The sequence below is a fragment of the Gavialis gangeticus genome, unplaced genomic scaffold, assembly GCF_001723915.1.
Source record: "Gavialis gangeticus isolate Ggan-Ray unplaced genomic scaffold, GavGan_comp1, whole genome shotgun sequence".
NCBI lineage: Eukaryota > Metazoa > Chordata > Crocodylia > Gavialidae > Gavialis > Gavialis gangeticus.
In genome coordinates this window covers 5,365,724-5,377,866 of record NW_017729014.1, presented here as the reverse complement: position 1 = coordinate 5,377,866, position 12,143 = coordinate 5,365,724, and the positions used below count along the sequence as shown (strand labels likewise).

Here is a 12,143-nt window from a genome sequence, read left to right as displayed (position 1 = left end):
AAGTCCTGCTAAAATGGTGGCCCTGATCCCAGGTCTTTCCTACGAAGTGTGCTACAATGCCATCTTCAGTCTGATTGTTAGGACCCGAATGACAATACAGATGTCATGCAGACACAATGATTTTTCATTGGTAGCTGGGGCCAGTTGGATAACCTTAGACTAGCTTTGGAATGTGTTAATAACTAACCTCCAAGAGTGAATTTTTTTAACCTTTTGAAACCCCTACATATAGCATGGTTGAAACAATACGTCACACATTGCGGAGCCATGTGTCCAAGTCGATGTTTAACCCCTTGTTGCTATGCTAGCTAGTTAACTCCTGTGCAAGTCTGCTTTTGGTGCTAACATGGATCTCTAGCAGCTCTACACTGCATCTAACACACCATGGGTTGGGTACATGTGCTGAGGCAGCCTCCTGCAGGCACAGCCCATGTCCGACATAATCAGGCTACATATACCGTGACATCTATAACATTTCTTGTGCATTGTAAAGAATGCCCCTCACTGCCCATGGTGGCAGAGGGTGGCATATGGGAACCCTATGGGCACAGGCTAGTGCCACAGCACAGGCCTGGAGGTCATTCAGAGCCTTGCATGCTGCTCAAGGCAGCTTCTGCCCAAGCTGTCAGCCCCTGGGGTCTGGATTGGGGTTCATAGCTCTTAACCCAAATCGTGAACAGACAAGAAATGGAAGGTTGCAGGCAAACTGGGCTGAGGGCTCCCAGTATCAACCTGACCATTCTCATGCTGCTCTGTCATTCGCAAGATGAAGGAACCCAGTCCCATCCCACCCCTCTTTAAAAATAAATAATAATCCCAGTTAAACCATTTCCCTTCCCCAAATTGCACGCCTTGTTGCCTGTCCATTGTCACCTCCAAGGACCAGATCTGGTCCCAATTGAGAAATCACTGCTTATGGAAACAATGGGGGCCATGACTCAAACTGTGGGGGATGATGCAGAGCCAAGATAACCTCATGTCTCGAGTGCAGCGGGGTTGGCAAGATGGTCAATTGACTGCATATTTTTTGACCGGTGCAAGATTGTAGCAATTTTACAAAAAAAACTTTTGTAGTTTTCTTGACAGAAATATGATTGTTTTTTGACACATTTCTTAATGGAAACCTTGTGCTTTTCCTGTGTAGTAGTTGGACCTATTGGCAATTTTTTACAATTTTTAACTCATATTTGACCTGTCAGTTGACTAAACTTTATTTGACTCGTCAAATACTCAACCCAAGACTACAGGCCCTCTGAGCTATGGTCACAGTAGCCCCCAGGCTTGCCCTGCCCTTATTTGTGACTGCTGCTTGGCCAAGACAAACCTTACCGTTGTTGATGTTCTAGGATCTCGGAGCACTGAAGATCCCAGAGCAGTACAGGATGATTATCTGGAGAGGCCTTCAGGAACTCAAGCAGAGCCACGACTATGGGGCCCAGCAGCTCATCCGCTCCAGCAGTAATGCCTCCACCATCTCCATCGGCAGCTCTGGCGAGCTCCAGCGACAACGCGTCATGGAGGCAGTGCATTTTCGTGTGCGCCACACCATCACTATCCCTAATCGCAGCGGGGCCGATGAGTGGGCGGACTTCGGCTTCGACCTCCCGGACTGCAAATCCCGCAAACAGTCCATAAAAGAAGAGTTCACAGAGGGAGAAATCAACTGAAGGTCTCTGCAAGCACCGGCAGCAAGAGACCAGACACAGAGGTTTAAAGGAACAGAAAACCAATCATAAAAAATGGCAAAACTCTTCCAGCTTTAAGTACGTGGAGAACATGCGCTCAGTCGCATGAGGGAACCTGGGTCTGGCCATTGGTTAGATGCCCTTTACAGGAGGGAAATTCCACTGGCTTTGTGATAGGATCGAGGTGAGGAAAGGAGCAGCTGAGACACAAACAGGCACTCCAAATAGGCTGTAGAGATGCCACAGCTGCCTGAAGCAAAGGAATATTCACTTGCTAACGTACAGGGCTACCTTACAATTTCCCTGACAGTCTTCATATCAAACGAATGCAATGTAAAAGTAAAACGTATTCTTTTCTTAAGAACAGTCCCCTTCCTACCCTACCTCTCCCTACTCTGTCTGTTTAGCAGTGCCCAACTCTTTGAGACCTCGGTCTCTGTGAAAACGGGTTCAGCACCTGAAATGTTCTGCTCATGTTAGGGATACCTGCTGTTGACTGATGTATGACAAAAGGACATGCTTTCCTGATGGACTGCCAAAAAGTATTTGTTTCCTTTCGTTCTTTGTAGAGCAGAAAAGAAATTTATTTGTTGATTCCAGACTATGTGCATGTATCTAAATGACATGTGTGTATATGGACAGACATACCTTGTATATACAGTAAGCTCATTGTGCTGTTAAAGTTAAAGAAAGATTTATTTTCATGTATGCTACAAAAAAAAATTGATAATTACCCCCAAGACACTCCAGTGTCATAAATTAACTTCATGCTTTTGACACACAAACAGGCAGAAAGCTGCTATATTTCAAGTCTTATCTTAAGCATTCAAAGGGTTTTTCTTTTAATCTTTAAACAGTTTTTTGTTTGATTCTGAGGGAGAAAGGGCAAATCCATTCACTTAAACCCCCCAGTCTAAAATTTTTCCATAAAGTGTTGCTTAGAGTTCCTAATATTTGCAGGGCATGGATTAATTATAGTCTTGATCATTATCCCATAAAAGGAAAAAACCTGTTTTCCCAAACTACTGATAACTGTCTCTGTTCGATGGAGAGGTTTCCTTTTCACCATCTGAAGGTAGGGCTGTTTTTATTTCTTCCCAGTGCTTCCCTAGGCACAGGGGTCCAGATGATTTGCCTCATGTCTTTGTCTGTCTCCTGACTAAATTCAACAAGATACGCAGCAGGAAATGCGAAGATGCATGCAGATGTTTTGTGCCGGCAAGTGGCACAAAAAAGACATTCTGTGGGTGCGACTGGCAGTGCCCTTCCAAGCACAGTAGAGGCTACCAGTGATGGCAGAGAAGGCTGGTGGTGCCATTCAACATCCTGTGTACCCTCTCATTCCAGGACTGGTCTGTAACTGAGACAGCCCAGAGGACCGGGTTGTCTCAGTAACCTCCAGGGCTGCCATACTGCCCAGAATCTATTCAGAGCTGCAGCTCTGCCTGTAGCATATCCCTTAACCTCAGCCTTGTAAGGGGGTGCTCAGAATGCAACCCCATAGCTATTTACTCTTTGTGCTTACACCACAAAAATTATCCCCCAGCCTGACAGTGCTTATGGAGTTCATTGATACTGCTCTGGGCTAAAATATATCTCACCAACATGCGCTGGGCTTCAAACAACTTTTGCCTTCCCTTACGCATCAAGGGCTGGTCCTCATTCAGGATGGAGCCCCACGAGGAAACTGAGCTGTATCTGCCAATGCCAGGAGAGCAGCAGGAAAAAAAGAGCTCCTTCAGCATCTCTGCTTGTTCTTCTCCACTGGTGGCTCAGGGGCTAAGGCACATAGGATGCATGGCTAGGGGCCATTGTTCTGACCCTTCTGAACCATTTGCCCCATTTTCACTGGTTTCTCCCCCAGCCCACAAACCTCTGTGGCTGAGAGTAGCCAACCCCCATTTGACAGCTCCACGCTTGTGTACATTGTCCTTACTCTGCACCAGGACTCTGGGGCTCACCAAGAAAGCAACACACACTTGTAAGTAACAGCTGATTAAAGCACTTTAATGCTTTAAGATTTTTAAATAATCCTTCATGTTTTCAATGTTAACTAATGCTTTTTCCAGCAGTATTATAAGGTATATTCCACCCCTGTTATTAACGGTATTTTTTGTAATGTTATCTTTGGAAAATGTGTTATTTTTATAGCTGTGGTTTTTGTTTTGTTTTTTTGTAACGCAATAAAGCCCAATGTCTGAGCTATGTGTGATGGATACGTGCTCCTGCCTTAGTTTCCAACATGGCAAACTGCATGCTACAAGCCAGAAATGGCCTGAAGTTTAAATAGGAAACACAAATCCTTTGTTGTGGAGCAAGCAGCTATTAAAGAACAGTTCTCCAAAGGACAAAGCTACTTGCCAAAGCAAAATTATAGCTCAAAACAGTCCTTCAGAGCCTTAAGAGAGTAGCTTGTGAGCTCCCACCATTCAAAACAAGAATTGCCATCCACCATGGCTACCCACTGCTATTTTGGGAGAAGCTGTGGATGAATAGTAGTTAGCACACGCAAAGCCCCTCCTCATTTCTATACAGGCTTAAAAGACGTGTTCTGTCTTAGATATGCAGAAACATATCTGAGGCCTTTCTTAGCAAACCTGCATTTAGAAAGGTGAACTTTAGAAAAATATATTAAAACATTCACTCAAAAAACAAATATCAACAAAAGAAAAAATATATTTTCTTTTAATAAGTAGCTACCTGGGTTTCATTCACAGAATGTAGGTTGTGTTGTGTTTTTCACTGTCTTTCAAATAAATGACCAAAAAGATATAGTATGAAAGAAAGAGTAGCATTTATCATTAATACACAGCTTTTCTCAGGTTTGGGGGAAAAAAAAAAATCACACTGTTTAAAACAATTTCCACAAGAGAACTGTGCTTAGTTATAAATGGTACAACTATTCCTAGTTTTAGTAATGTATACCGCATATATAAAAATTAAATTGACAGTAAAGACTATTTTTCCGGAGAAAAATTCAATACGTATAGCTACCAACACATTCAATGCAAGAATGTTGTTTTAATACCATTTAAAAAAAAAACACCTTTTTTCCAAATCTTGAAAACCAGGGTCTGAGCAATACAGATCAGAATAAAATAGTCAAATATATACATTTGCAGTAAGTTCAACATAAGAATAAAAAGGTACAAATAACCTGGTTCAAAGCAGACTTGCCTGTTGTGGAAGGCACTATCATTTTCTGTGATGCATAATCACAATCTGCTAGACCAGTGGTTCTCAACCTTTTTAGACTTGAGGCACCCCTGGGAAAATTTTAGCTTATTTTTTTTGACCTTAGAAAGACCACAACTTTGGATTTCTATTTGAAATCTCTTTATTTAATGCAGTACTAACCCTGTTTGTAAATGTAACAGTGCTAAAGTTGTGTGGTACCCTGTGGCACTCTTGAAAGGATCTCAAGACATCCCAGGCACCCCGATTGAGAATCACTGTGCTAGACAAAACAAACAAACAACCCTCCCAAAAAAACTTTCTTAAAAACCTGTGTATCGGACTCCCTCCCCCACTCAGGGCAAAGGAACTGCAAATCACTGCCCTACAGAGAAACCCCGAAGCACAGGAGTTTGCAAGGAAAACAAAACTGCTTATACACAGCCTTTCCTAATGCACTGTAAAATCCAGGTGACATCTCCTAGTAACAGATGTTGTACAGAGCTCCCGCACAGATATCCACAGAAGTATTTTGAAACATAAACCTTTATTTATTTTTAATAGTGATGCACTATTCAGATTAGAAATGCCCAAGGGTATGGTTGTGCTCTGTGTGACAGTCTAAGCCCACAAAAATCTTTCATCACTAACACTACAGCCACAATGACAGGAAATCTCTCTGCCAGCTTTGCCCTCCCCTAAAGAAGTAGATGCATACTCCTCAGCTACTATGTATTTCAAACTTATAGCAAAGACCAGAACACAAAGTTCCAGAAACGTGCAACCTGTAAGGGGGTACATACAACACAGTATGGGGTGTGCGGCATGGGCCATACAGGTACCTTTGTTTCCTCATTTTGAGCATCACAGTTTCATCTCATTTACGAAGCTGCCACAAGAGATTAATTGCACAGTCTTCACAACCATAAAGGATTGTTTCTATTTCCTTACCACATCGCAATCAGCATCAGGGTGGTCTGCTACCAAGAAAACTCTATTCCATTACCTGGATTTGACTCCCTCAGAAAGGAAATGCCAGCATATCCTTACCATGTTATGACCAGCCTCAGGGAAATCCACCGTCAAGGAAATAATATTCCTTAATATGAAAAGGAAATGCCAGTGCAGACAAAGCCTCCATCATTTCTTTTAAAAAACCTGGATAACATCCTCCAAAACATCAGCAACAGGAGCACTGCATGCTTACGGAGTTCAAAACAAGCTCCAAGTTCTGGGCATTGCCAATGAAAATGACAAAACACAACAAGGCTTTTTGTTTTAAGACAACAGTGGAAACATCACTAGCTAGAGAGGTATGCTCTCTAGCAGGTCTCTGGACAGCTCCTTCACTTTAAGCAGCAGTGCACATCACATGATTTCAGTCTTGATTACTGCCACATCTATTGCTTCGTTGCGCAAGTCGACAGCAGATCCGTTCCTCCAGGATTGCTCAGCAGCCGCAGCTACCTGAATCGTCCAGAGAAACTGCTCTTTGGTGATAACAGGGGGTTCATTGCCTGGAAAAGCAAGACTGTGCTACTAGAGGAAGGCAACATTGGTACAAAGAGCATCAGGCTGCAAAACCACAAGTCTGAAGCCCTACTGTCTGCTCTGCTGCAGGTCCTCCCCGAGGCTCTTGAGTCACTTTGCTGCCTTGTGCTTGCTTCCCCCCTTACCCTTTGTCTAGTTCAGCAGTGCTCAACCCCAGTCTGCAGGCACCAGCACCATATCATCTAGTCCACAGGATTCCCCACGCATCCAAAAATTTGGCAGGGGAGGTAGCACCACTCCCTTCCTGCCAAATTTCTGGACCCATGGAGAGCCCTAGGCTCTGTGTGCTAGAATAAATATTAAATACTTTCAGTGTTTCTTCCATTTACCTAGTATATCAAATCCTGCGACCTCCAGGATCTTGTAAAACAAGGCATCTTACACTGTCTTGCCAGATTTCAGTAAAAACTGTTGGTTTCTGATAGTTTAAACTGCCATAAAACCTTATTCAGCCCAACACTAAGTATTGAACACTGAAAATATTATTGTTTTTAAGCCAACTTCTGTGTCTGTGGGCATACACAAATCACCCAGGAGCCCTGCATATACATCCAACAGAAGTTGCCTATTTGCTGGGTTCTGATGCTGCCAGTGCCACCCATTTCAGCATTTTAGCTACCATATGTACTCAAATATAAGACAAGGGGGAAAAGTTCCTTGTCTTGCATTCACATACATGGAAACCTTGTTATATACATTGTCTATCATTTAACTGCTGACAAAAGCAGCATGTGCTCAGTAATGGAAACCAATTCTGAAATTGATTAAAAGCAGCCACACTGAGCATGACTATAAAACACATGGCACATATCGGGCAAATAAAATGATGGGAACCTCACTCCCTCCCCCGCACGTGTGCAGCCCTTAAATAAATAAATAAAAATGGGCAGTTTTTCTCCCTGGAGGGAACAAGCACCAGGCCTGAAGATACTGCAATACAAACCCAGCACCTGGAGAGGCTGGAGCAAGCTCAAACACCCTCCTCTGGTGCCAAAAATGTTGACTTTTGTTTTTTTGGGTTTTTTTGTTACAATTTGTGTGTTTCAGGTCAAATTAGCCAAATCAGTTCTGAAACCTATCAATTACGCAGAAATCAATCATCCAAATCCATGTGGTGCTACTACTGGCAAGTATCCTCTTTCCCACACTTTTCAGTCTGGGGTTTCAGATACTTCCAAAGCCATGGCAGACATCCTACATGCAGGCCCAAACCTGGAGATCTTGGAGTTTGGATGCCCCCAAGTGTTGCTTCCCATAATCAACAGGCCAAAGGAGCAAGCTAGGGGGAAATCTCCCATCTCCATAAAATAGGTATGTAGTCCAGATCATTCCTGGGGGCCCTGCTTGCAGTACAAGGACATGTCTCCACCCTCTATTACACATGGACGTTCAGAGGTCAAGAAGGGGATCTTCCTTTCCAATCACAGCAGGAAACCACCCGGACTTATACCATAGTATCTTTCCTGCCAGTTAAGCAAAAATGACTTTTTTTTTTGGAAATGTTTTCTTCTTCCAGGTCAAACTAGCCAAATCATTTCCAAATCCTCTTAAGCAGCACATAGCTGTTCAAACACCACGTGGTGCTACAGTGGGGAAGTATCCTCTACCCCAGACTTTTCAGCTTGGGGCTTCAGATACTCCCAAATCCAATGGTGGGCATCCTACGTGCAGGCCCAAGCCCAGAGGCTTGGGGTTCGGATGCCCCAGAGTCTCACTTGCTCTTAACCAAAGGCCACAGGAGCAAGCTAGAGAGGAGTCCGCCATTTCCATTAAGTAGGCATGTTGCCAAGATCCTCCCACTGGAAACTGGCCTTGGCCCGTGGGAAGCTAATTACAAAACTCGTAGGGCGCCATGTCTGCAGTGCATTGGACAGGGGTGCACCCTCTACTACACAATGCCATTCAAATCCATCTCGGTTCAGATAACGAATCAGTGCAGTGACTACACTTGATCTTAGCCCACAAGAGGTCCAGAAGCAATACTTTACCTTTCTTTTTTTTTTTTTAAAGGAAAATTTTTCATGTCCAAACCAAATCAGTCAAATTCATTCCAAATCCATGAATCATTCAAGACCTACGAGGCTAGGCTAATGCAGTCCATTTTTTAAAATTTCCCATATTCCAAGCCATATTAACCAAAACAAATTCCAAATCTGAGACTCAGTCCAGAACCATAAGTGGCCATACTTATTACTGGCAAGCATCCTCCACCCCCACCTGGGGCTTTAAATGTTTCCAAATCCTTTGGCAGACCATCTAAACAATATCTTGTTTGGATAACAGTACCTTTTGGTAGTATGTCCATTGTTTTCAGTTCCCCTCAGTGGTGACTCCTTTTAAAGTCTTAGTCAGCCACTACACTGAATACATTTTAACATCCTCTTTACTTCCACAGCTGAGCTGTACCTTTCTTTCTCATTTCCAATGATTCCTGGCTCTTCATCAGCCTTAAATATCTGGCAAACATCACCAAATGCGTCCCCAAACAGTTTACCCAGAATCCCTCTGTCACCCCCTCTTAGCCTGTCACATATGATTAGCATAGTCCTACCCTCCATGATGGACCATGTTGCCCTGTGCCTCATCTGCACATACATTTTTGGAAGATCCCAGGACTCATGACAAGATCACCCGGTACCAGTCATGAGTGGTGGGAGTGTTAATTAGCACATGGATCCTTTTGGGGGTGGAGGGGGTATATCTGGAGTACACATACACATACTGAGTAGTGCTGAGCTATGGGGTCACCATGATTTGAAATGCTCTGTTGGGAACTTACTTACCATGAACTACATGGTAAATAATGAGCTTTCTAGTTTTGGACTAATATCATGCATAATTTGTATTATGCATAAACAGGTACAGAAGCACTGCTTAAAAGTGTGTTTATGGAGTACCTGTGCTAAAACTTGCAGCAGTTTCAAAGATGGTAAAATGCATCAATTCTGGATGAACAAAGTCTGTGGGTACTCATAGTAATTTGCCTATATGCAAATTACTAGTCATGTTTATTTCAAAATCAGTGGCCAGTACAGTATTTTAAAATTTGCCCCTCACTTCCATGTGCTCAGGGAGAGCAGGGTTTGACAGCAAGGAGTAGGGGGAGGAGGGGGAAGGAAGGGCTTGCAGCAGGAAAAACTTGGGAGGCACAGGCCAAGGAGGCTACCTGACTCCCTGATTTATCTTCTTGCTGTAGCAGTGGGAACAGGACAAATTCAAGCAAACCTCCAATAATTTGATTCTATACCTGGGAAGTTATCACTATTTTTTTTATTTTTCATGTACCGAATCCAGCTATTGACACATCATCTTATGCTTGGGATCATCTTATATTCCAGTAAACGTGGTATTTGGCAGGGAAAAGTTTTTTATAATTTTGAATACACCATAATCAACTAGAGTTTTCACCTAGTAAATAGTTTTTACTTTTCAGATTGTTCAGACTGCCTGGGGCTTTACAACACTCATACAAAGACATCTGCTTTTAAATTCCTTCTCTCATCCAGCGACTGGGATTTCAAGAATAAACAAACTGCCACTGATTTTAGAACCATGTTCTACACATATTTCCATTAAAGCCAAATCCAAAACATATCAAGATTCCTCTTACAAATAAACCAGCATTGGTTATGATTTGTCTTATGATTTTTCTAACCTTTGAGGGTCCTTAAAAAATGTCGGAAGAGTTCTCTGTATGCATCCCGGTACCGGTCAGCCTGGGTCTGAGAACAGATTGACACAGAGGTTCCATGTTCAGTAATTCCCAAGGGATTCTGATTATCTACCCGTAATGATCCTTGAGAACCATGGACCTGGAAAACAGTGAGAGGAAGAATGAAGTAAATAAAAACCTGTTAAAGTACTGTAAATTAACATGCCTCTTGGCTTTAAAATTCTATCTGGTCTGCTGGACTGGATTACTGAGCTGCTCTTATTTTAGGACTGAATGAATAGTTTCCTCCCCCAGGTCCAGCGCCGACATCTTAATGTTTCTGGTGGTCTTGTACATCAACATAAACTTAGGCCATTTGCAAAAGGGCTTTGGCCCAATACATTTAGACCCATTCTTTTTGTTATTTGTGCTTACAAGAATATAACACCTGGCTTGCTGTGCCCATAATAAAACAGTTGGTGAAACAAGGGTAAATTGTATGCAGAGTTTCTGCCTCAGGGGACCTGAAAAAGCAGACAAAATCAGGACCAAATTCCATTCCTGTCTGATTGCTGTTAACAACTCCATAAAATACTCATGGGCACAATCAAGAGCAGAATTTGGCTACCAGAAGGGGAAGCTAATTTTAAGAGGACAGCAGGACAGGCAAAAAACTGTAACTTCTCCCTCAGCTGCATGGTGCTCTGTATAGCACATTGGTGCGTATGCACATAGGCACAAAAAAAGAATAGGTCCCCCAAGCAGACAGGAATTAGAGAAAAATTTACATTACGTAAAAAACAAACACACCTCTAGTCTCTGATCGCAGCTTTTAGTGCAGTGCTGACTGACGTCCAATGTAACAATGGCTCCACTAGGAAATTTCATGCTGACTGCTACAGTGTCTGCATCCTTCAAGTAGGCCATGTCTGAGTGATGAGAGATACCAACTCAGACTTGGAAATAAAAGGAAACCAGCAAATCCCTAGTGTACAAAAGTGCTTGTATTTTGTAAGAGGCACTAGGGTGACTATCATAATCACACAGCCTGGTGGAAAAGACATCCCAAACACATTTACTACCACTGACACCAATCCATTTACATTCCTCTTCACCACTCATCAGGTAACTCCCTACTCCACGCTTTTACTTTTATTACAAAATAATATAAAATAATAAATCCCGTATCTCTATATCTTACGACTTCACATACATTTGTTTTTCATTTACAGCACTGAAATAAGAAATAACTAGAAAATGAAATGACACTCTAGTGGAGAAGTTTAGTCTCACCTGCACAGAATGCATGTCCCAAAGAAAATATTGTATCTGGTGCACTTTCCCCCAGTAACAAACTGATAATATCAATGTCATGTACAGCAGCATTATAGAAAATCCCACCTGAAAGAAGAAAAAGTGAGCACACTAAAAGATGTAAATCCTATAAAATCTATGAGCAAGTTTATATTTCTACACTGCCTGAAGGGGGTTTCCAAAGAGGATGGAGCTAGACCAGGGTGGGCAAAGTCCGGCCCACGGGCTGGATGTAGTTGGCAGTGGACTCCATTTTCCAGCAGCCCACATGGTGGGGGCCGGTCTCCATGGAGACCCCAGCTGCAGCTAGGCTGGGGTTGCCATGGAGACTGGCCTCAGCTGTGCTGGCAGAGCATGGGGTATGGCAGGGCCCAGCCATGGCTCTGCCCCAGCTCCTTGCAGCAGTGACTGTGTGGTCCCGAGCCAAGGCGGAGTCATCATCTGCTGCCTGCGCACCCCTGCCCCCGAGTGTGCAGGCTGCAGATTGTGGCTCTGCTCTGGCCCCACACCAAGCTGCCCCTGCTGTAAGATCCCAGGACTCCCAAGTAGCCCCCTGCCCTGCCCTGCCCTGCCCTGCCAGCACAGCTGGAGCCAGTCTCCATGGCAATCCCAGCCTTACGCTATCACAGCACGGCTGTGGCTGGGCTCTCCATGGAGACTGGCCCCCACCATACCAGCAAGGACTGCTGGGAAATAGTCTGGCTGCTGGCCAGATCTGCCATTTTTCCCACCCCTGAGCTAGACTGTTCTCAGTGGTGGCAGATGAC

At 43.6% G+C, this 12,143-nt stretch overlaps 2 protein-coding genes across 7 annotated transcripts in view; one reads left to right on the top strand and one right to left on the bottom strand.

The window, feature by feature from the left end:
- Window positions 1-4,513, top strand: part of TP73 (tumor protein p73) — an 80,604-nt gene extending 76,091 nt beyond the window's left edge. For all 6 annotated transcript variants that reach the window (XM_019511638.1, XM_019511639.1, XM_019511641.1 and 3 more), the window contains one exon: window positions 1,347-4,513. In XM_019511638.1, coding sequence (XP_019367183.1) covers window positions 1,347-1,667 — 321 coding nt within the window. In that variant the 3' untranslated portion in view covers window positions 1,668-4,513. The remainder of the gene's footprint in view (window positions 1-1,346) is intronic.
- The window catches only part of LOC109293538 (inositol 2-dehydrogenase-like), a 15,227-nt gene continuing 7,438 nt past the window's right edge, over window positions 4,355-12,143 (bottom strand). The window contains exons 6-9 of the mRNA XM_019511538.1: window positions 11,356-11,463; window positions 10,873-10,991; window positions 10,066-10,222; window positions 4,355-6,376 (exon numbers count right to left, since the gene is read on the bottom strand). Of these exons, the coding sequence (XP_019367083.1) occupies window positions 6,228-6,376; window positions 10,066-10,222; window positions 10,873-10,991; window positions 11,356-11,463 (533 nt within the window). The 3' untranslated portion in view covers window positions 4,355-6,227. The remainder of the gene's footprint in view (window positions 6,377-10,065; window positions 10,223-10,872; window positions 10,992-11,355; window positions 11,464-12,143) is intronic.